The 22101-nt window shown below is 38.2% G+C and overlaps 1 protein-coding gene across 1 annotated transcript in view; it reads right to left on the reverse strand.

The window, feature by feature from the left end:
• The window catches only part of LOC126235914 (probable methylmalonate-semialdehyde dehydrogenase [acylating], mitochondrial), a 69288-nt gene that overhangs the window by 13541 nt on the left and 33646 nt on the right, over positions 1 to 22101 (reverse strand). Inside the window, exon 9 of the mRNA XM_049944869.1 lies at positions 12354 to 12452. Coding sequence (XP_049800826.1) covers positions 12354 to 12452 — 99 coding nt within the window. The remainder of the gene's footprint in view (positions 1 to 12353; positions 12453 to 22101) is intronic.

The raw sequence follows: 22101 nt of genomic DNA on the forward strand, positions 1-22101 counted from the left end.
CGAACAGAATACCAAAGGCCTCTAACAAGAGTGAAGAAACTGTGGTAACTTTATGGAAGACTAAATGGGAGGAGATCTGGAAGAAAAAGAAAATCCATTATTAGGGTTTGACAGAGCTTTTGAAGGCATAGGATTAAGTACGGCAGGAGGAATAGATATAATTATTTCAGAATTCCCAAAATCACTGGGGAAGTGGTTAGCAACTGCCTATTGAAGTTGGTGTTATATTCTATGAGAATGCAGACACACCAACTGACTTTTAGAAGGAAGACGGCTACGACAGATAAATGTGAGAACTACCACACATTCAGCTTGGGGGAAGGGAGGGAGGGGGGTGGGAGAGGGAGGGAGGGAGGGAGGGAGGGAGAGAGAGAGAGAGAGAGAGAATGACAAAACAGGGTTTCAGTGCACATTTGTTTTGCTTTTCTTTATTTTGTCATTGCAGATTGTGAATGAAATGCATTCAGAGTAATGACTAATTGCTAGGGCATGGTGATGGTGATCTGTGGCTTGATCTTTCTCTCAGTATTACAATCTCTGAAACTCTTATTTAATGGGACTTTGAACAGTCATGATACGCCAGGCTGCTTGGGACACTGAAATACGTTCATCCGTCCCTCTTACACTTATTTGGCATTAACTGGACACAAACTTATTTTAAAGAAGAAGTTTGATATTAATTACAGATTCATTCATTGACAGGATTATTTTAAAAGTAGCAGTAGCAGCAACAACAGCAGCTGCTGCACTTGCCATGCAAGGCATTGCACCAGCCCACTATCCCTGATGTAACACTGAACTAATAGGATTGGATTCTTTTTGTACATGTTAATTATTACTACTCTATCTTTGAGTGTAAAATGCTAATTATAATGTAGGTGTCATTTTCTTCATGTATCTTATTTACCAGACCTTAAGAGGGCCCTGAATGTAACACAGATGCTTCATTACCCCTCAAAATCTCAGATTATATTTTTTCATTAAAATACTTTTAAAGTAACTAAATATTTTGACCCTACTTATTATGAACTCATGTAAGTATTGACTGCTTAAATTACAAAACTACAGTAGCAAATAAAATACAAAATTATTTACACGTGTTTCTACTTGCTAGTCTGTATGGGCAATGCTCAATGCTCCTCTACTGCTTCTTTGCTCTGATTTGTAGTCAGATGTTAACATTGAGGCAAACATTAATAGAAGTCGCCTTATCAGAATCCTCAGTTCTCTTAGACTGATTACTTGATGCTGAAATACAATTACATTTTCACTCAACCCAATGATATTGCACTTATGTAGCAATGGTCTTCTTCATTCCCCCCATCACACATATACCAGCCTGTTCTCATTCTGAGTTCTGTGCCATTTTATGTTGGAAACTGCTGGAGGTTTTTTTTCATCTAATGGCACCAGCAAACATTTTCCTTTATAAACTTTTTCATAAAGTGAGAAATATTAATCTCTACTACAAAAGCTTTGGCTGCAAATTTTAGGTAAATCCCTATTATTAACTCCAGGAAAAATCTTTAGGTTTCAATTTTACTGCAGGTAATGTCTTAGGTGACCTGTGAAGCAATTCTTAAATTGCTTCAGTGTAACATTTCTTATAGATGTCTCATTCTGCAGTTGTGGTTCAGTGTTGGTGAGAAGCATCTGCAAAATTTCCTTGGTATTTGTCATGGTCTTTGATGCTGGTTGAGTTACTTAGTATACCACCCACTGTACGTAGATTACATTGGTTTCCTTAAATTTCTGGAAGTTCTATATACATGAATAAAAAATGAACAGCCAGTAATTTGCTGAGATGCTGCTGCTATCATCTACAGCTGTGCTATATGATCTTTACATTGCATTGTTAGGAAGCAATTTGTTTAGAAAACTCTGACATATGCATAATAAATTGCAACATGAACCATACATCATGTTGCTTATCTTCCTACATACTTACATTTGCTAGGTAGACTACATTAACAGCTCATACTTTTATTAAGTAGCAGAGGCATCAATATTCCTGACATTACTAAATATATAAGTAAATATGAAGTAAAATTTTTTGTAGCTATGTTCTTGTGCCAGTGTGAAGTCCTGATTTAGAATCATGGCAATGAAATAATGAAATCACACTTAAGCAAACATCATCATGGGATCATTTATTTAAACCTTTTCTCTATCATAAACTCGGTCTTAGATGTGATACAGTGTTGTCTTCTACCCTTTGAACTGATTTGCCCAGCCAGTTAATGCTAACTCCAAAGCAATGCCCAAACCTCAAATTTTCATATTAACACATTGCCAGAGGTGAAGGAAGTGATAAGTAATTTAAACCTTAGGACCAAATTGCTGACAAGCACATATAAAAGGTGGTGAAATGTATATTCCATCCCCACATGCCAAAAAAATACAGTAAAATAATTTACTCAAACAATAGAAAATCCAGGATGGACTGTAACAACATTGTGAAAAGGAAAGTTGCCACTCACAATATTGCAGAGACACTGAGTCGCAGGTAGGTACAACAAAAAGACTGTGAAAAATATATCTTCCGACCGGTAAGGCCTTCTTCAAAATTAGCCGACAAACATATATATACACTCATGCAAATGCAACTCTCACATACGACAGCAGTCTCAGGCAACTGAGTCCTCAGTTGCAAGAGACTGCAGTTTTTTGTGTGTGTGTGTGTGTGTGTGTGTGTGTGTGTGTGTGTGTGTGTGCGCGCGCGCGCGTGCGTTTTAATTTTGACGAAGACCTTACTGGCCAGAGCTATATTTGTGACAGTCTTTTTGTTGTGCCTATATGCGACTCAGCATCTCTGCTATGTGGTGAGTGGTAACTTTCCTTTTCAGAATATTAATAAAATAGCTTATCTGCCCACGGCCCACTTTTAAATGCAACTTTATGTATAATTCATGTACACCTAAAGCTGAGAAAGTAGATGACAAGTGTGACAAGGGAAGTGATTTCTTTTAAGTGCAATATAATCATTTTGACTCAATATTTCACTGATAAAAATGGTAGCAAGGGCTAAAAACGTTCGTCACACAGTCCACTTGTTAGTCACAGGTAATTTAATTTCCTCTTCATGTGAAGTTTTATTTATTTTGTTATAAAGATTTCAATTTATTCATTGTGCTCACATATCCCGCTCTAAATGAACAATACAATCATATGTCAAACTGCTTTGAAGAACATGGGCAGGGTTTATTGCTTGCAGTTTTGCCAAACCTGTATGAGTGCACATAAAAACCTAAGGCTTTGGTTATAATTTTAACCATCAGTTGTAGTCATTTGTTGTTTACTTTTAAATAACTGTACAGTAGCATTGAAATGTTCAAAGGAGTAAAAGCTTACTGTTTGTGTAGTTACAAAAAAGTAGGTGAAATGTTAAGTTCTAGTGGTATAAAAGTTTTCTTTCCAGAGAGCAAACAGCATAAGGGAAAGTATTTATTTTGCTGGTAACAAGACAGTTTCACATAAGTTATTTATTCTGGCTGTAACGACGCAATACATTTTCGGTTTTGGCAGTGTAACTCTCTTTAATTTTGAACAGAAAATATTGACACAAATTCAATTAAAATGCCTTTCTCATTAACTAGATTCCTGGTATGAAGAATGAGTAACAACACAGTTTTAATACTAAATGTGAAAGCATCAGGAGTAATCTGTACTGTTCAGAGCTACAATATTTTCTCATCTATTAATCATGACATACGATTTCCTAACAAATTTTATGGTAATATTTATGGAAATTCACCTCCAGAATTTTAAAAAGAAATTTCATTTCCAATTTTATGGTCTATATGAAATGAATATGCAGGTATCAGAAGTATCTTTTCATTCCTTCTTTTACCATGACTGTCATCAAATAACACCAGCCTTCAGAATTTTCAATAGAGAGATGCAGATGTTTTTGTATGGTCCACAATGGCATAATACAAATGAATTTTTCTGTAGTAAAATATCAAAAACTACTTAGGTTATTGACTACAATAATAAATTGCAATGCAAAATACATATAAGGCTATTTAGTCATCCACGTTAAACTGTAACAGCAGCTCATTCTTATTAACAGGATTCAGAAGAAAGTGCAGTGGATTATATTTCAACAAAAAAGCCATAACAATATAAATTAAAGTTATGTTGTAATGTGGAATTGCCGTATAACGGTAACAACCATTTCTAAAAATGTGTGCGAATTCCTAAGGGACCAAACTGCTGAGGTTATCGGTCCCTAGACTTACACACTACTTGATCTAAATTAAACTAACTTATGTCATTATGTTAAGAACAACACGCGCGCACGCACACACACCCACACACACCCCTATGCCCGAGAGAGGAATCTAAACTCCAGTGGTAGGGGCCGAGCAATCCATGACACGGCGCCTCAGACCACACTGAGTGGCCGCACGGCAACCATTTCTATTTTCAAAGTTGAGAGCCACGACCATGTGGATATTACATATGGTAGTGATGTAAACTACACTAGTAATAGTCAACCACGTAATGATTTGAAAAAAGATTTATTCAACATGAGAACAAAATACAACACACCACTTTACAAAGTGTGGCATGAAAAATGTCAGAGAAGAGAGACATGTCAAAGAAGTCAGCGTAGAGGAGAATACAAAAGCCAGCAATTATGTGACTCCTGATATATCTGATCTCCCAAAACATTTTGGATGTATCATACAGTGTGATAAACAACGTAGTACAGGTAGCATAGGATAAATATTTAGGAATGGATTGTTTATCAAATTGGCACTCAGACATGGAAGTAATTCTGGTTGAGGCAAAGAAATTCAGTGTTTCGAGTGCACATAAAATATCTTACTGATTCTTTACTAAATTCTCTAAGATAATCTTACAGTTTCATTAGTAAACTGAAGATGACTTATTAGACAACCATAGTAACTTATTTTCATACCAGAATGAGATTTTCACTCTGGAGCAGTGTGTGCACCGATATGAAACTTCCTGACAGATTAAAACTGTGTGACGGACCAAGACTCGAGTCTCGGTCCGGCACACAGTTTTAATCTGTCAGGAAGTTTCAACTTATTCATAGTTTGAGAACAATGTATTTCACAAAGAATTACACGTTGTCACATGTACCCCATTTTACAAGCATGATTTTTTTGAAATGGTTCAAATGGCTCTGAGCACTATGGGACTCAACTGCTGAGGTCATTAGTCCCCACAAGCATGATTACCTTCTATTATGAAAGTAGTAAATGATATGAAGACTCAAATAGGTAAGTAAATACACTGATTTATGTCAATCTTAACAGTGCAAACCAACTTTGTCATCGATTTTATGTTATTATTAAAGTAATTTGTGCATTGTTGTGCAAAAGATATTTACTATATATTCTTGCAGGAATTATTTAATTGTGAGAAATATCATGACAAATTTTTTTGTGATAACCACATATCTGAATCACAAACAATGTCACTCAAAGCATTCTAAACAGTGACTTCATCTGAGCTTTATCTAACATACAAAAAAGCCATAATCAGTTGTATGAACAAGATATGTATGCTGTCAGGAAACCTACCAGTATGTTAAATACTGTTTTGCTCCCCAGACACAATAGAGCTAGGCCTGCAGTTTCTTCACCATGTAACTAATCCAAAGGCTTTCAACATCCATAACCATCTAAAGCTGTACAGAAACTAGGAGTATAATGTAACTTTCTACATATAGCTCTCATTAGAACTGTGAAGACGTAATAGGATTGATTACAGACAGCACAGATGCATTTAAAAAATCCCAGTATGTGATGCAATGGGAAACACTCTCTCTCGTGCCTTTCACTGACTTGCAGAGCACAGACTTAGACTTTGAAGGCAAACTTTTGGATGAACAATAAATCCTGTTTCTTGCTATTTTCTTTTCAATTGCCATTTTTAATTCCTTTCCTTGGGATTCAGACTGGTGGGGTGAGCCAATTCAAGTCTAGCAATCTCACCTTGTTTGTAAATCACCCCTCCATAATCATTGTAGCATTTGAGATACGTGCTAGGTGGAAACTTTCCTTTCCCTTAGGACAGATCACATTGATGAAATCTGAGGATAACTTCATGCCAAAAGGAAAACATTCACCACAATACTGCCGCAGATGTGTGTCCACTGCAATATATGTAGGGTGATTATAATTAAGTTAAACTTTCAAAAATCTGTAGAAATACCACCACTGGTCAGAGTGATATCAAATTGCAACTGAATATTATTGGAGAAGGGGGCAAATGTATGGCAGAAGAAAAAAAATGGTGTGAAAATTGATCAATAGATGGCATTGTATGTGTCAGAATACATAAATAAAAACACCTGTCATGCGCACGACCCACCGAAGTTGGTATAAACACGCCGGGAACATGGCTTTTTCTCCTTTCACGTCTGAAACGTTCGCCATAACTGTCTCAATGCAGGACCATGCTCTGCTTGTAAAGCCGTATTACAAGAATGATGGCTGTGCACATGTCGCTCTGCAGAAGTTCCAGACACTGAAGGGTTTGAAAAAAGGCGTCGGTCCAATGACTTCCGGGTCTGGAGAAAAGATTCGGAAATTCGAAAAGATGGGTTCCTTTGGTGTGCAACTTGGTACAGGGAGGAAATGAACTGATTCAACACCAGTGGAAGCAGTGGCCACAGCAATGCAGGAGGAGACGAGTGGTGGTGTGCAAATGTGTAGTGCACGGAGAATTGCCCAAACATTGGACATACCCATAAGCATGGTGTGTAAAATCCTACGAAACATCCTTCTTTGCTATCCATTCAAAATTACCCATGTCCACGAGTTTTACCCATGTGCACGAGTTGCTCCCTGTTGACCTGAGAGCAAGAGAGACTTTAGCTTTACAATTTCTTGCTCGCATGGAAGTGGATAATGGTTAGGCGTAGAAGATTTTGTGGACAGACGAAGCCCACTTCCATCTGACAGGGTATGCCAATACACAGTATTGTTGAATATGAGCAACAGAAAATCCATACGCAAATCAACCAGCCCCACATCATCATGAAAAGGTCACTGTGTGGTGGGGGTTTATGGCATCATCTATCATACGGCCATTTTTAAGAGACAGATGCTTCCAGTCCTGTTACCTCTACCATCACTAATAAGCGCTATGAGTGCCTTTTGTGCAACCACGTCATTCCAGCTCGCCAAACAGTGTGGACGGGATTATTTTTATGCAACATGGTGCACCTCCGCACATTACAAACCCAGTTAAGCAGCTGCTGAGGAGTCATTTCGGTAATGCTAGAATTACCAGCTGCCATTTCCCTACAGTCTGGCCGTTCCAATCACCTGATCCTAATCTGAGTGACTTTTGGCTGTGGGGCTATCTGAAAGAAGATGTGTTCAGTGTTCCGAAAGCAAATTTAGCTGCATTGAAGGCACGCATTGTGCAACACATACTGAAATTGACCCCAGAAACACTTTGATCAGTTGTGGAACATGATGTTTCTTGATTTCAACTTATTGCAGAAAATGGTGGACACCATACTGAACATGTTCTGTGCCAGTCACACAGGAATTAATAATCCGATTTGATTTTGACTGATACTTTTTCTGCGGTTTCTGGCCCCAGGACAATTAAAAATTGATTTTTCCCATCTGATGTGATATGACCTTGCCATGGTGGATGGACTTAACGTAATTTACAGTATCACACCTGGAGACCCATGCATACTGAGTAATACAGGCATTCTTGTACGATTCATTTGTCATTTGTAGTCGACCACTGTTAAATTATGGTGCTTAGAGCGTCATCTATTGATACATTTTGTAATTATTTATTTTTCTTCTGCCATACATTTTCCCCCTTCTCCATAATATTCCGTTGCAGTTTGACGTCATTCTGACCAGTGGTGTTATTTCTACAGTGGTTTGAAAGTTTAACTTTAATTATAATATGTGACTGTTAGAGATGATTGATGGTTTACATACTTTTGCTGAACCATGGTGGATTAGGAAGACGTGAAATGACACAATTCTTCATTTACAACTGATATTTCCTTTGGTGAACACTGCTAGGTAAAACCTATCTTCTACAGGGAGCCCCTCCTTGCTATTTGCTTTGTAGCTCATGTTGTAAATACTATCCTCAGTCCCAATAATACTGGTTAAACTGCACTGTATTCAATAACAAATTTTGTTTTGATGCCTTTACCACAACATCCTGGACCAACTTTTTACCTTTGTAGTCCATTTCCTGCATAGCTAATGATTCTCCAGTTTCTAAATGCAATTCCATCCAAGAACATAATATTGTACTCCACATCTCAACCCTCCATTTTCTCTCCTCCAAAATCATAAATAAGTGGTCATGAACCCTATTGTTGATGACACAATACATCTGATGCTAGACATACAGTAGCTGGATTCAAAATGAGGTGTTGCAGGCAATTTTACACGTCTTCTCAAATGCCTTTGATTTTTGACTACAATATTAAATTCAGTGTGAGAAAATAACTGTGTACATTTCCAATTGTATTAGTGCAGCTGTGTGTAGGATAGTCAGACGTTCTTTTCTCACACCAACAGGAAGTGTTTCCTGTCAACTTTATCAGGTGCCAAAACCTGAGCACATTGGATCTTTCATTCAAAAAAATTGGAATCATCACTATGCCTACCAGAATGCTACATGCTCAGCACACTGTTGTTTCCTAGCTAACATTTGCAGTGAGTGGAAACTGTCTATACCGACCCAAAGTCACTACTTCCACTGATTCCTCTGTTCCAAGAAAAGAGGCAAGTTATATGGTACAACTATGGTGATTCAATAGGCAATGGACATATACTACCCTGACATGAAAGAAATGAGAGTATTCACATTACTACATAACTATTACTTGTGGCATATTACTGTGCGAGTTTATGAACTTCATCTATTTCTCCAGACTAGCTCAAACTAAGGTCATGTAAGTCTGTTGTTAAGATGCAATTAACAGGGCTGTAGAACAGTATTAACACTCGACAATGCAAGTTGTTTATCAATGACTGAAGCATTATGATTCAGTCATTATGAGAATACAGAATATGTCCGCTACAAAATGACACAGATAGGACACATAAGGGAGCTCTCCACACTACTCTATTCTGTGAAATACTGTTCATTTCTAATGAACTACTGCCCCTACACCCATTTGAACCTAACTACTGTATCCATCCCTTTGTCTCCCTCTACAATTTTTACCACCCACACTTACCTCCAATACCAAATTGACATTTTCTTGATGCCTCTAAGTGTCCTGTGAATCAATTACTTCTTTTTGTCAAATTGTACCATCAATTTCTTTTCTTTCCATTTCGATTCAGTACCTCTTCCTTAGTTATGGGATCTACCCATCTAATCTTCAGCATCCTTCTGTATGGCCAAATTTCAAAAGCTATTATCTTCTTATCTGAACTGCTTATCATACATGTTTCTCTTCCCTCTGAGGCTACACTCCACACAAATACTGCCAGGAAAGATTTCTCAACACTTGAATTTACATTTAATGTTAATGAATTCCTGTTTTTCCTACAGCCAGTCTGCATTTTATATCCCCTAATTCAGCCATCATCAGCCATTTTGCTGTCAAAATAACAGAACCTGTCTACTACTTTTACTGTCTTATTTCCAAACATAATGCCAGAAAAACCCAATTCAACTGACTAAATTGCAGTTTTTTTAATATTCATCAACTAATCTCTCTACAAGACACTATGCATTCCATTCAACAGCTCTTCCCAAGTCCTTCGCTGTCTGACAGAACTCGAATATCTTTGGCAAACCTAAAAGTTTTTATTTCTTCTCCCTGAACTTCAATTTCTTCCCCAAATTTTTCTCTGGCTACCTTTATTGCTTACTCAATACACAGATTGAATAACATCAAGGACAAGCAATAACCGTGTGTCACTCCCTTCAGCTACTGCTTCCCTTTCATGTCCTTTGACTAACAACTGCACTCTGGTTTTTGCACAAGCTGTATACAATCTTTTACTTCTTGTATTTTATCCCTGCAACCTTCAGATTTTCAAAGAGTGTATTTCAGCTTACATTGTAAAATTGTGAAATGTCAAACAACTGTGTTGGGTTTTTCCAACATTTGTTTCTGGATCAGTGAAGACTTTCTAAGTTCAATCACATATTGGTACCCACTAGAAGAACATCGCATCTTCTGAATTTAAATGTTGACTGATTGATTGAGGCGGAGGGGTTATGGGACTAAACAGCAAGATCAGTCCTGTGATTCAAAAGTTTCTTGTGTAAGATAGAGGGTCCACTAAAAGTGGGTGGATCCAATCAGAGGGGTCAATCTATAAAGCAAGGAAGTTAAAACACACACAGTAGAAAGCATAAAACGGTAGGCCAGATCTAAAAAGCGGAAAACAGAGAGATAAAAGAGCAGTCTCTGCAAGGGGGAGTGGCCATGGGTCCCAGACCTAGGAACCACTAAGACAGGCCCCAACCACAGCCACTTCGCCCCTCCTCCAGAGTAAAGCAAAACCTTATAACTGAAAATAAAAGCAACCTTCACATAGGAAACTGAGGACCAGTTCAACAGTGTTAATTAGTTCACCTCTGTAGGACAGATTTCCTGTTTACTGAATATAACCACAAGATTTCCTGTTTACTGAATATAACCACAAGATTTCCTGTTTACTGAATATAACCACACTGATCACAAATGAGACAACTTGTTAACACTGTGTAACCTCAAATCTAGCTTTAATAATAGCCTCAGTTCAGTAAAGAAAGGAGTCCCAATGTTTCTCCAGATATGTAGCATCCAGCAAAAGCCTCTCGATTAGATACCATAGAGTTAACAAACTGCATAACTGTTCCAAGTACTCCCAGAAATTTTCTACCAGAGTTAGATCAGGTGAGTTTTTGGGTAGTTTAGATGTGAGAAGGTGTTTGCATTCAGCAAACCAGGAATGTATGCACACAGTCTTTGAACATGGATGTTTTCTTCGAACAAAGGAGTCCCCAAAAACCATGACACTTTAAAAAAAGACAACACTGTCACTAAGAATGTTCGAACAAACATCCTGTTCACTTTCATAGTAACCTGAACTAGTTGGCCCAAGTAATGATATGAAAAAATATCCCCAAAACATCACACAGATCCGCCACCACCCTAAATTACACAACCTACACACTACATATTAAACCCTTCATCAGGCCTCTCTGTGTACTCTATGCTTTGCATAATTTGAAAATAAGCAAAACTATGAGTCATTGGGTCACATGACAACCTCCAATCATTTACTGTCCCGTTTGTGTTGTTTAACACAGTATGCAACTGTGAGTATGGGCTTTTGTGAAGTAATCTACGAAAATTCTCATTGCATGATGTTCTCTTTCACATTGTTTGGGCCCGCATTTACTGACAGCAGCACTGAAACCACTGGTAATTGACAATGATGGGTACTCTTATTACAAACATTCATCATATGCTATATTACACTGCCCTGAGTGGTCACTATTCCTTGTGTGACTGTCCACACTGATGTATCAACAAATCAGGCTATTTCAGTCACAGTGGCTTAATGAGGCCATGAAAACCCCTCTCTGCCACGATATCATATTCATCTTTCTTCCCGAGTTGATTACATTACTGGTACAACGATATCACTTCAATGCCATGACTTGTGAAAGTGATGGATGATCACATGATCATCTGGTACCAGTTCTAAACCATTTACAACACTACTTAAAAACCATTGACTAATATTTTGTCTAGTGAGCTTAGATTACAAAGAGGATGTGAAGTACTAAGGAAAACTGAATTCTAGAAAACTGACACCAATACAAAGTAACAGCTGCTGTAGTGACTTCACTAAGAAACTGTTACAGCTGTGATTAGCAAAAAGCTTAAAAATATGCAAGGGAAACTCTTTGAAAGCAATTTTAGGTAAATTAGCATTCTGGCAACCAATACTATCAAATTAAATCATATTCTTATGGGGAATACTATACTCTTTCTTAATACAAGAACCTATCTTAAACAAGCCTTTTGTGTCTAAGCTATCATTTCCTCTATTCTACAGTTATCGTAGAATATTTACTTCAGATACGTGGAGATATCAGTGAAAATTAACAACAGCCTAATCACAGCTATTTTTTGAAGAAGGAAGAAAAAAAAAATAACCACAGCCTAATCACAGCTATTTTTTGAAGAAGGAAGAAAAAAAAAATAACCACAGCCTAATCACAGCTATTTTTTGAAGAAGAAGAAGAAAAAAAAAATGTAAATGCTTAAATATGATGCAATTATATTTTCAGCTGAAGAAGTGTGTACTAAATCTTAACTTCCATCAAGAAATATTGACCATTTAAAACTTACAGTAATTACTTACCTGTTTACCATAGAAGTGTGCATCTCCAAGAAATGATCCTCTCGTACCAGTGAAGGAGAACATTGGCAGTGGGACAGGTATTGGTACATTGACACCAACCTGAAAAAATCATTCAAGATTGAATCCATATTTTAAAATATATTAGACTGTATGCACGCGCATGCGCTCACACACGCACGCACACTATCTCCCCCCCCCAACAAAATAGATTTCACAAGTGGCTTGCTGATCACTTTAAAAAAGAGCCAACCATTAACGAAAAGCAACTCCTCCCTACCACTTTAGGAAAATTTCTGATAGAAAGCAACTAAAACTAGTAGGACAAATTATGTGTTCAGTACATTTAATAAAAGAGGCAATACTGTTTTATCTTGAGGGCAAATCTGAGGCATTTACCTCTGAGCTTGATCATGTACAGTAACTTCGGGTGATGTTTAGATGCCATAGCAAGTTGATATAGGAGCTAGACCAAAATGGTGCAACTCATTTGTTTAGCATTCATTTTTGGCAGAAGCAGAACTGTTGCCACTATGTCAGGGCAATCCAGGTGGCTTCTTCAAGGCATTACAATTTATTATGGTTAACAGACAGGCTAACAAACGCACAATTCCTTTAGGCTCTGTGCCACTTTTTCAATTTTACTGAGTTCAGCAATAGGTCAGTGCCACTAGACTTCAGTAGCATGTAAGAGTGTAACTGAGCAGCACTCTTTTTCATTTCTAGAGGAACTTATGAAATGGAATTTAGCATCTGCTTTACTACCCTGAATTTCAGTTCTTGTGTCATTATTCTAGTGACCGGCAGAGAAGGTTGACAGGACTAGCGGTTCTCATGGGGTTCCAGTGAAGTGCACAGTGTGCAGCAGTCACCAGAACTGATCAGGGCCTCCTAGTTTTCTGCCAAGTAGAAGGCTTGAAACAGATGCTCACAAGGTTGTGTGGCAAGCTTGTCTGCATTTTCTTAGGTGTGCACGTAACTTTAGTGTCATTAACAACACTCTAAATTTGTGTTTACAGAGAGATTTTTCTGTAATATTCTGTAAAGAGGTACGCTTAAGACTTCACAATGTGACCTCCCCTTCTCTCTTTGCTCCATTTCTTTCACTGATCTTTCCTCTTCTTTCTTCCTTCTTCGTACCGTGGCTATATCTCAGGTTTTTCAATGCAGAAATGTTGTGAGAAGTAGGCACATGTGTGTGGTGGTTCATGATATCATAGTGCTGTCAGGGGGCGTCACTCTTGCCTCTGATTTGAGAAGACTGATGACTGAAGTACGTACATATCTCAAAAGAAAAGCAGGTATGTGCTCACTTTTCTTTTAAAACTATAAATAATAGCGTAGCTATTACTATCTATTGTACTACTTAACTGAATGAGCATGACAACATTGATGAAGTCTGAACCTCGAAAGAAGTTTATTAATACCAATTAGCTTAAATAAAAAAAATCTCATCCAATCCAGAAGTCACTCACAATTAGAGTAATTAGTTTCTGATGTGTGCGTGGTGGTCATTGATACTTAAAAGATCGTTTCAGTAATTCTATCACTGTCCATTTACGAGTTGCTGATCAACTTATCAACAAGCTGACTACGCAATGATCAATATTTGTCATATCCTGACAGTAAATCGCTTCTTGCTTGCTTTAAGCATCAAGACGATTACTATGACGCTCATATAAGTCTTTCATAGTTATTATCAAACTAATGTCCGTAAATTGGGGTTAATGTTACTGAATCCTACACATGACGATAATGCCCGATATCCAGCCGCGTATCTTAAACTACGTGCCAATATTTGAGAATTTGTGAGCGATTCGTTTGCACCAAGGCGGGCCATGGTTCCCTAGAATAATTTTTAAATCAACTACGGGTTGGAAATTAACAATTCTATGCCAATTCATGAAAGTTACAGAAGGTCCGCACTCGACGACCACTTGATCGTGCACTCAAGCAACACGGAACCTTTTGTTCTTACAAAGAGGAAACATATCATGCATAATGCAACAACATGATTTGCTATGTGAAAACATATTTATATCTATCTCATTAAAACTCATTACCTATTACATGTTGTACATAATTAAATTCTTTACTCTGCAAATAATCAATAAAATTTAGAAATGAATTAAAATGTACAAAAAGTTGATATGACCTCATGGGTCACTACTTGTTTCGACTCCCCTACACACACGTGATGCAAAGTAGATCAGACTATATTGGACATACTCATGTAATGCTAGAACACATTTCTCTTTAGAAAGCCAAATGTGTTTTATTTATTATTTCTCTGTCTATTAAACTATGCTTCATTTCACACTATAAGATCAGTAGTCCTAGCTTCTAAAGAAGTTTAACAGACTCTATACACAGTGGAGAGGGTCTTCACATCATGAACTGTTTTACTAGGTACATATCTGTTCAGTGATAGTTAAATATTCTTCTAAACTTGAGCCATAGTTTCCAATATTCTCCTGCTCAGAGTTAAATGTTTTGAGATCCTCTTAAATATGTGGCACTACTGTCCCTTTACCTAGTTTATTTTACATTGTATATCTACTTGTACTAGTTACCCTTTGTATTGTGATAATACTGTTGCTGAAACTGCTTAATGGTCAATGGTACAAGTTTCAATCTGAATTTCCTAGTTGAGGACAGGTCTATGTATTGCCTAATGTACATTGCCTGATAAGAAAAAGTCAAGCACCCAAAAGTGGAAGAGGAAATGAAATGCAGCTCCACAGTCAGAGTGTATGTGAAGTTATTTCAGTGATTACAAACAAAGAACTAGGCAGTATCAGCCCATTTATGACAATAACGTTGCACTCCCTCTGACACAGGTACGTGGACCTATTCAGTTGGGGAGGCTGTCAGAGCTGTAGTATCCTCTCTTGAGGCAAGCTAGCCCAGAACCAGTGTAAACAGTTCAATATCTGAAGGGTATAGAGGAAAGACAATGGTACCCCTCAAATTTGAATTTTTCAAACCAAGTACAGTAAGACAATGGTAACCCTGATCTACGCTAGGTGATGTAACAAGTTCATCTTACTGACGACAGATGGCAGCATGATGTTGATTTGTTTCTGTGGGAACCCACATATGCTGGTGGGAAACAATGGTAACCCACAAATTCAAAATGGAGGCATTAGCAGATTGCAGTGAGGGAAGTTGTGACATTTTTGTAATTTTAAGTGAATTGTGTGGTAATTTGACTGTTTTGATGATGACATTAATGATACAGATTTCAATTTAAATGAGGAGATGGAAGATTCTACTTACATTAATTCTACTGCAAGTCAATTAAGTTTTGCTTTCCACATCATGTTGTTTTTTGCTGGCTACCATTATCTTTGTGCTAGCTAGTTAGGCTACGTATTTTATTTCCATATTCAACTGTTTTACAGGATCTTGATATGAAGGTAGAGTCAACAGGTCTTTTAATGCAACTATATTGTCCTCTGTAAATCGTGGGATGTTTACATAAAGAAATATTCTCATATCTGTTGCTTACCAATTTATTCATCTCATCATTGATGAGGTTACCATATTATTGGTTAACAGCACTTTTTTAATATTACACTATCCATACAAAAAACATTTTTTTAATAGAATGAAGAAGATCACAACAGAACTGACCCTGGGAATAAAGACACCATAATGAAAACATCAAGAAAAAGATAAAAGCTAGTAAACAAACAACAACAACAACAGAAGAAACTTGCAAAGAATAGTGGAATTGAATGTACTACAAAAGAAGGTACAGTGATCCAAGAGAGAACTTTAGTTGGAGCTTCCTGCAAAACGTTCTAAAAAGTGTTTTGAATGGATTGAAGAGAAGCTTATACAGAGTATAAACAAGTCATTCTGAAACACTGGGGACTTCAATAGACAAAATACTTTGTTTGGTTCCATGTGGCTAGAACCATAAAAAGAAGATATACAGGCAATGAAATTACATTGTTCTAAAAGATGGCAGCAGCACTGTTGTCTGTAAAGTTGCATTTTTAAGCATCCATGGTTTGCAGCACAACAGAGGTAGAGTAGAAAACATACAATCCAAAATGTGAACAGGGGCTACTACTCCACCAGAAGATAGAAGAGGCAAACACAAGAACAGACCCCATGTCTCCTCAAAGGAAGACGTGCACTCAGTCAAAAAACATATCGAAGGTATTCCAAAACACAAATGTCTACAGCAGAAAAGATAATGGTAAAAAAACTCTGTGTGTCGATGGAATATTCCATACAAAGTTGCTACAACCATTACAAAGATGAATACTGTCCTGATATCAAATCAAAGCCTGTAGGTTTTGATAAGTATTATTGAATTTTCATTCAAGATTTCAATATTTCATTCAAACTGCCAAAAGCAGATACTTACCCAAGATGCGATTCAAATTAAATTAAACTGATAGAAGCAAAAAATGACCAGGAAAAATTAAGGGAAATAAATATACAGAAAGAGTTACATCTCAGAAAAGCCCAGGCGGGTCAAGATGATATAAAAGTGCAAACAGAGAAGGCAGTGTTTGATAAAGATATTCATGTATTAACTTTCGATCTAAAACAGGCATTGCCCACTCCTAACCTCTCTACAGGTCCAATGTTCTATAAGAGGAAACTGTGGACATAAAACTTCAGCGTTCATCCCTGTAATTCATCACCAGGTCATTTCTATGTCTGGGATGAGACAGTAGCATCAAGGGGTTCAGAGGAAATAGGCAGCTGCTTACAGAAGTATTCTGAAGATCACAATATATGAGTGAATAAGTTGATTGCAATTTCAGGCAACTGATCAGGGCAAAAAAAAAAAAAAAAAAAAAAAACTGAAACATTGTGTTTGTTCGGTTGCTGCTTATAGCAAAAGGTAGATTTTCCACCACTGAGAATCACTTCCCACTTCCTGGACATACCATGTTCCCAACCGTTCAAGATTTTGCTGTTGTGGAGCAGTATGTTCGCGCAGATGCAGTTTATAAATGCCCCTCCAGATTAGGTGGAGATCGCGAAGAAGTGTGACCATGTTAAGTCATCAGAAGATTTTGTATGCATCAGTGACATGAGATCTACATCTAGTCAACGGAATATCTCAGTAAAAGGGCACAAGATGTTATGCTGTACGGCTCCTCCTCGATGCAGATCACACAGGAATCTTGTTCGTATCAAATACATTTCATGGGGAAGACTGGCAGAAAGTCAGTTTACACAAACTAGATTGCCCTACAACCTAAGAAGGAACCAGTCTCCAAAAGAAGTATTCCAGGCAGTTCCAATTGATTCAAAGAAAAAACAAGATCTCACATCTGCACTGAACTGGATACCACCTATTTATCACAAATTCTAAAAAGCAATAAAAACTAAGAAGACACCTAAAAATTAGGATGAGTATGAAGATGCATCTGCAGATGAAATGTGAGGATTTTCAGCTGTCCTGTGTGTGTTGCACGAAAATAATGGTATGCCACATAATATGTTCACCACAGCTAGGAAAAGATAGAGTTTTTGACATTATTAAATCAAATTTTGTATTTTTTAGATTGATTTGTGTGCTTAAGATGTTGTGCAGTGACTACCAGTTGCATAAAAAAATATTAATAACTTATGTATGAAATACTTTTTTTAAACTTTTCCAATTGAATATCTCCATTCATAGCTAATGTGGGTTACCATTATATTTCCCCATACTCTTCATCTTGTTACTAGCACTGGGATGGAGTTTATGTCCGAGCTGGCCCCACCCATCACATTGGGGATATCTGGGGTTCTGTGAATGAGCACTGTCATCCAGAATGAGATTTTCACTCTGCAGCGGAGTGTGCACTGATATGAAACTTCCTGGCAGATTAGAGCTGTGTGCCGGACCGAGACTTGAACTCAGGACCTTTGCCTTTCTGTCAGGAAGCTTCATGTCAGCACACACTTCACTGCAGAGTGAAAATCTAATTTTGGAAACATCCCCCAGGTTGTGGCTAATCCATGTCTCTGCAATATCCTTTCTTCTAGCAGTGCTAGTTCTGAAAGGCTCGAAGTTTGGAAGGTAGGAGACGAGGTACTGGCAGAACTGAAACTGTGAGGATGGATTGTGAGTCATGCTTGGATAGCCCAGTTGGTAGAGCACTTGCCCAAAAGGCAAAGGTCCCGAGTTTGAGTCTCGGACCAGCACACAGTTTTAATCTGCCAGGAAGTTTCATATCAAGACTGTCACATGAGAGGTAACATGAGGATGCAGGATGTCCTTGGCATTATGTTGTGGCACTGGAGTTTTCTGAATCCCTATCAGCTGTGACCTAAAGTCAGACCTGATGACTCCCCAAACCATGACATCAGAAGTGACACTGCTGCATCTCTCCAAAACATTGGAAGAATGGGGCTTCTCAGCAGGTTACCATTATACTCACAGCCAATGGTCATTGATGGTAGTGCAGAACAGCAGTTCATCACTGAACACCATGTGATGCTATTCATCAGCAGTACATTCTCCCCAGTCACAGCTCTACTCCAAACATAACCGTTTGTGCTGTTGTGTGTATGGCAGCCTACGCATGGGATGTTAATTTCCTAGTTTAGCTGCTGCTAGTCTCTGACCGGTGATGTGGGATGACACAATGTTGCAAAGAATGCATTCTCTTTCTCTGATGGGAGGTGGTGGTTGTTGTTGTTGTTGTTGTGGTCTTCAGTCCTGAGACTGGTTTGATGCAGCTCTCTATGCTACTCTATCCTGTGCAAGCTTCTTCATCTCCCAGTACCTACTGCAGCCTTCATCCTTCTGAATCTGTTCAGTGTATTCATCTCTTGGTCTCCCTCTATGATTTTTACCCTCCACACTGTCCTCCAGTACTAAATTGGTGATCCCTTGATGCCTCAGAACATGTCCTGATTTAATTCGACTACATTCCATTATCTTCATTTTGCTTTTGTTGATGTTCATCTTATACCCTCCTTTCAAGACACTGTCCATTCCATTCAACTGCTCTTCCAAGTCCTTTGCGGTCTCTGACAGAATTACAATGTCATCGGTGAACGTCAAAGTTTTTATTTCTTCTCCATGGATTTTAATACCTACTCCAAACTTTTCTTTCATTTCCTTTACTGCTTGCTCAATATACAGATTGAATAGCATCAGGGATAGGCTACAACCCTGTCTCACTCCCTTCCCAACCACTGCTTCCCTTTCGTGTCCCTCGACTCATAACTGCCATCTGCTTTCTGTACAAATTGTAAATAGCCTTTCACTCCCTGTATTTTACCCCTGCCACCTCTGAAGGTGGTGATGGGAGGTACAGATTTGAAAGGGGGTATGATGTGCTTAGTGCCAAACACAGTGATCCTCCCTTGTGATGGTTGGACTTGGTCAACTGGAATCTTTATGACATGCATCTGAAAACACCCCAAATTTTGATATTGCACAATTAGACCAGCCAGCCAAATGGAGACCCGAAGGAGGCCTCTTTCGAACACTGGTCAGATGCTGCAAAAGCTGTCTCATGTGAGTATGTGGCACCTTCATGTCCTTCAAAGTGATCACTTAACATCTGACTGTTGACACCCCTTATATACCAAAACAGGTCTGCTAACGAAACTATACATGGATACTAATGCACTCTTGTGGAATTATATTTTCTAACCTTAACCAGATTTCAAAGAAATAATTTAGTATGGGTTTAAAGGATGGCTTATCAAACCCACCACTTACAAACCTTATCATACCAATCGATTGTTGGATGATTACAGTCTCCTCCGATGATTGTAGTATGATAGGGGAACATACATACTAGTAAAGTGAGGTTTCCTCTGAAATTTTTGTTTACATTTGGAAGTGAATTTGGTGGTCGATAAAAATATCTAATTACAAATGTATGCACATCCTTGTTACTGAGTGCTGATCAAATTATCTCACAGCTTTAATTTCAGTCCCAGAGAATTTGAATTGCTTATTGCAACTGATGTACCACCTCTGTAACCGACTTGCTTACCCTTTCTGTAATTACTTATATTTATCCAAAGTTATTATCCTGACAGTTCTGGATTTCAGCCAGCTTTCTGTACCAAGTATGTGAGTTCTGATGCATTTTAGGAATGCTTCAAATTCCTGGACTGCTGTGAATGCTTTGTGTTGATCGATAGCACTGTAGTTGTTTAATCTTTGGGGTGATATTATTATCTGGACTCTACAGACAATTGCTTTATCTAATAAACTCTTGTGTACATCATGCACAATTACCTCTATAGCAGTCTCTGATGTACAGTGCACCCCTCACCAATTAAGGGGGACCTACAATTCTCTACTTTATGGGACACTCCTAAGAAAATGCAGCCAATCTTGTCACATAACCTTGTGAGCATCTGTTTCAAGCCTTCTACTTGGCAGAAAACTAGGGGTCCTGATCACTTCTGGTGACAGCTGCACACTGTGCGCTTCACTGAAACTCCATGAGAATGGCTAGTCTTGTCAACCTCCTCTGCCGGTCACCGGAATGATTCAGGTGACATGAATGTTTGTGTCCCCCAACTGCTGGTGGTTGCACTCTGTTATGCTAGAATAATCTGACAACCTTAGCAAGGTAACAAGAAGGTTGAGACAGATGATCACCTGCAGGAAACTGACGCTAGAAAGCACCCAATGGCACTATGCAAAAGGTGGTCACATTTCAATAACTCAGAGAATGTACAGCAGGAAGAAACAAAAACAGTGAAGGAATAATACAGGATGAAGAAGACAAGGTCAGCCTTCTTAATGACCAGAGACACACACCATAAAAAGAATGTATCTATGAACACTGAGATTAGACATTACAAGGCAACAATAAGGAATGTGGTACAATATGTGGCTGAATCATTAACTTTAAGAAGACATAGTGCAGAACAGCTAAAGAAATAAGACAAATTACTGGGCACTAAAAGAGGTGTTGAGAGATGAATGTGAAAACCAAGGGAAGAAATGTGCAGGACTACATGGACAATATCAGAAGAAATGTGGCTGAAGGGGGCAAGAAATGAAGGACTTGTGATCAGGACGATTGTCGATACATTGCACAAAGAGTGCAGGAAACAGTTTTTTGGACATGTGGATTGTTAATAATACTGCTTTTTTCATAGCAATCTGTGAAAATTCTTATTCAATCTGATTCATTATTCACTCAGTATTTTTGGAGTTTTGGGATAGTTTACAATGCAATAACATAGTAACTTATGTAGCACAAATCATCACTGCTGAAACATCTAAAATGTTGTGATCATTTGAATAAACACGCATTTTGTCACTTCATTACACAAGATGTGTGTGGAAATTAATTTTGTTTGCCATATCAGAACCTGTGGCCAAAGTTCAATAAATTGCAGCATTGTTAACCTATGAAACAAAAATTTATGCAGGTTAGATTTCAGAACTGTATTAATACAGGCAGAAGGAACAACACAATTTCTTCGAATTATCATTGCTGTTAGTCTTCAGTCTGAAAAGTGATGCAGCTCCCCATGTCCCTGTGCTTTCCAGGCCTTTCCATCTCTTCGTAACTACTGCAGCCTATATCCACTTGAACCTGCTTATGTAGTGAGACCTTTGACATCGGCTACAATTCTCACCCCAACTTGCTTCCACTTCCAGTTTTTCACACTGCACCACTGATGCAGTTTGGTGGGGGGCAGCGTTATGCTATGCGGCCATTCACCTCAGCTTCCATGGGACCTGTGACAGAAATCAGACTGCACAACAGCTGTGGACTACATGAGCATTATCGCATCCTCCTGCGTC

The sequence above is a fragment of the Schistocerca nitens genome, chromosome 2 (genome assembly GCF_023898315.1).
Source record: "Schistocerca nitens isolate TAMUIC-IGC-003100 chromosome 2, iqSchNite1.1, whole genome shotgun sequence".
Lineage (NCBI taxonomy): Eukaryota > Metazoa > Arthropoda > Insecta > Orthoptera > Acrididae > Schistocerca > Schistocerca nitens.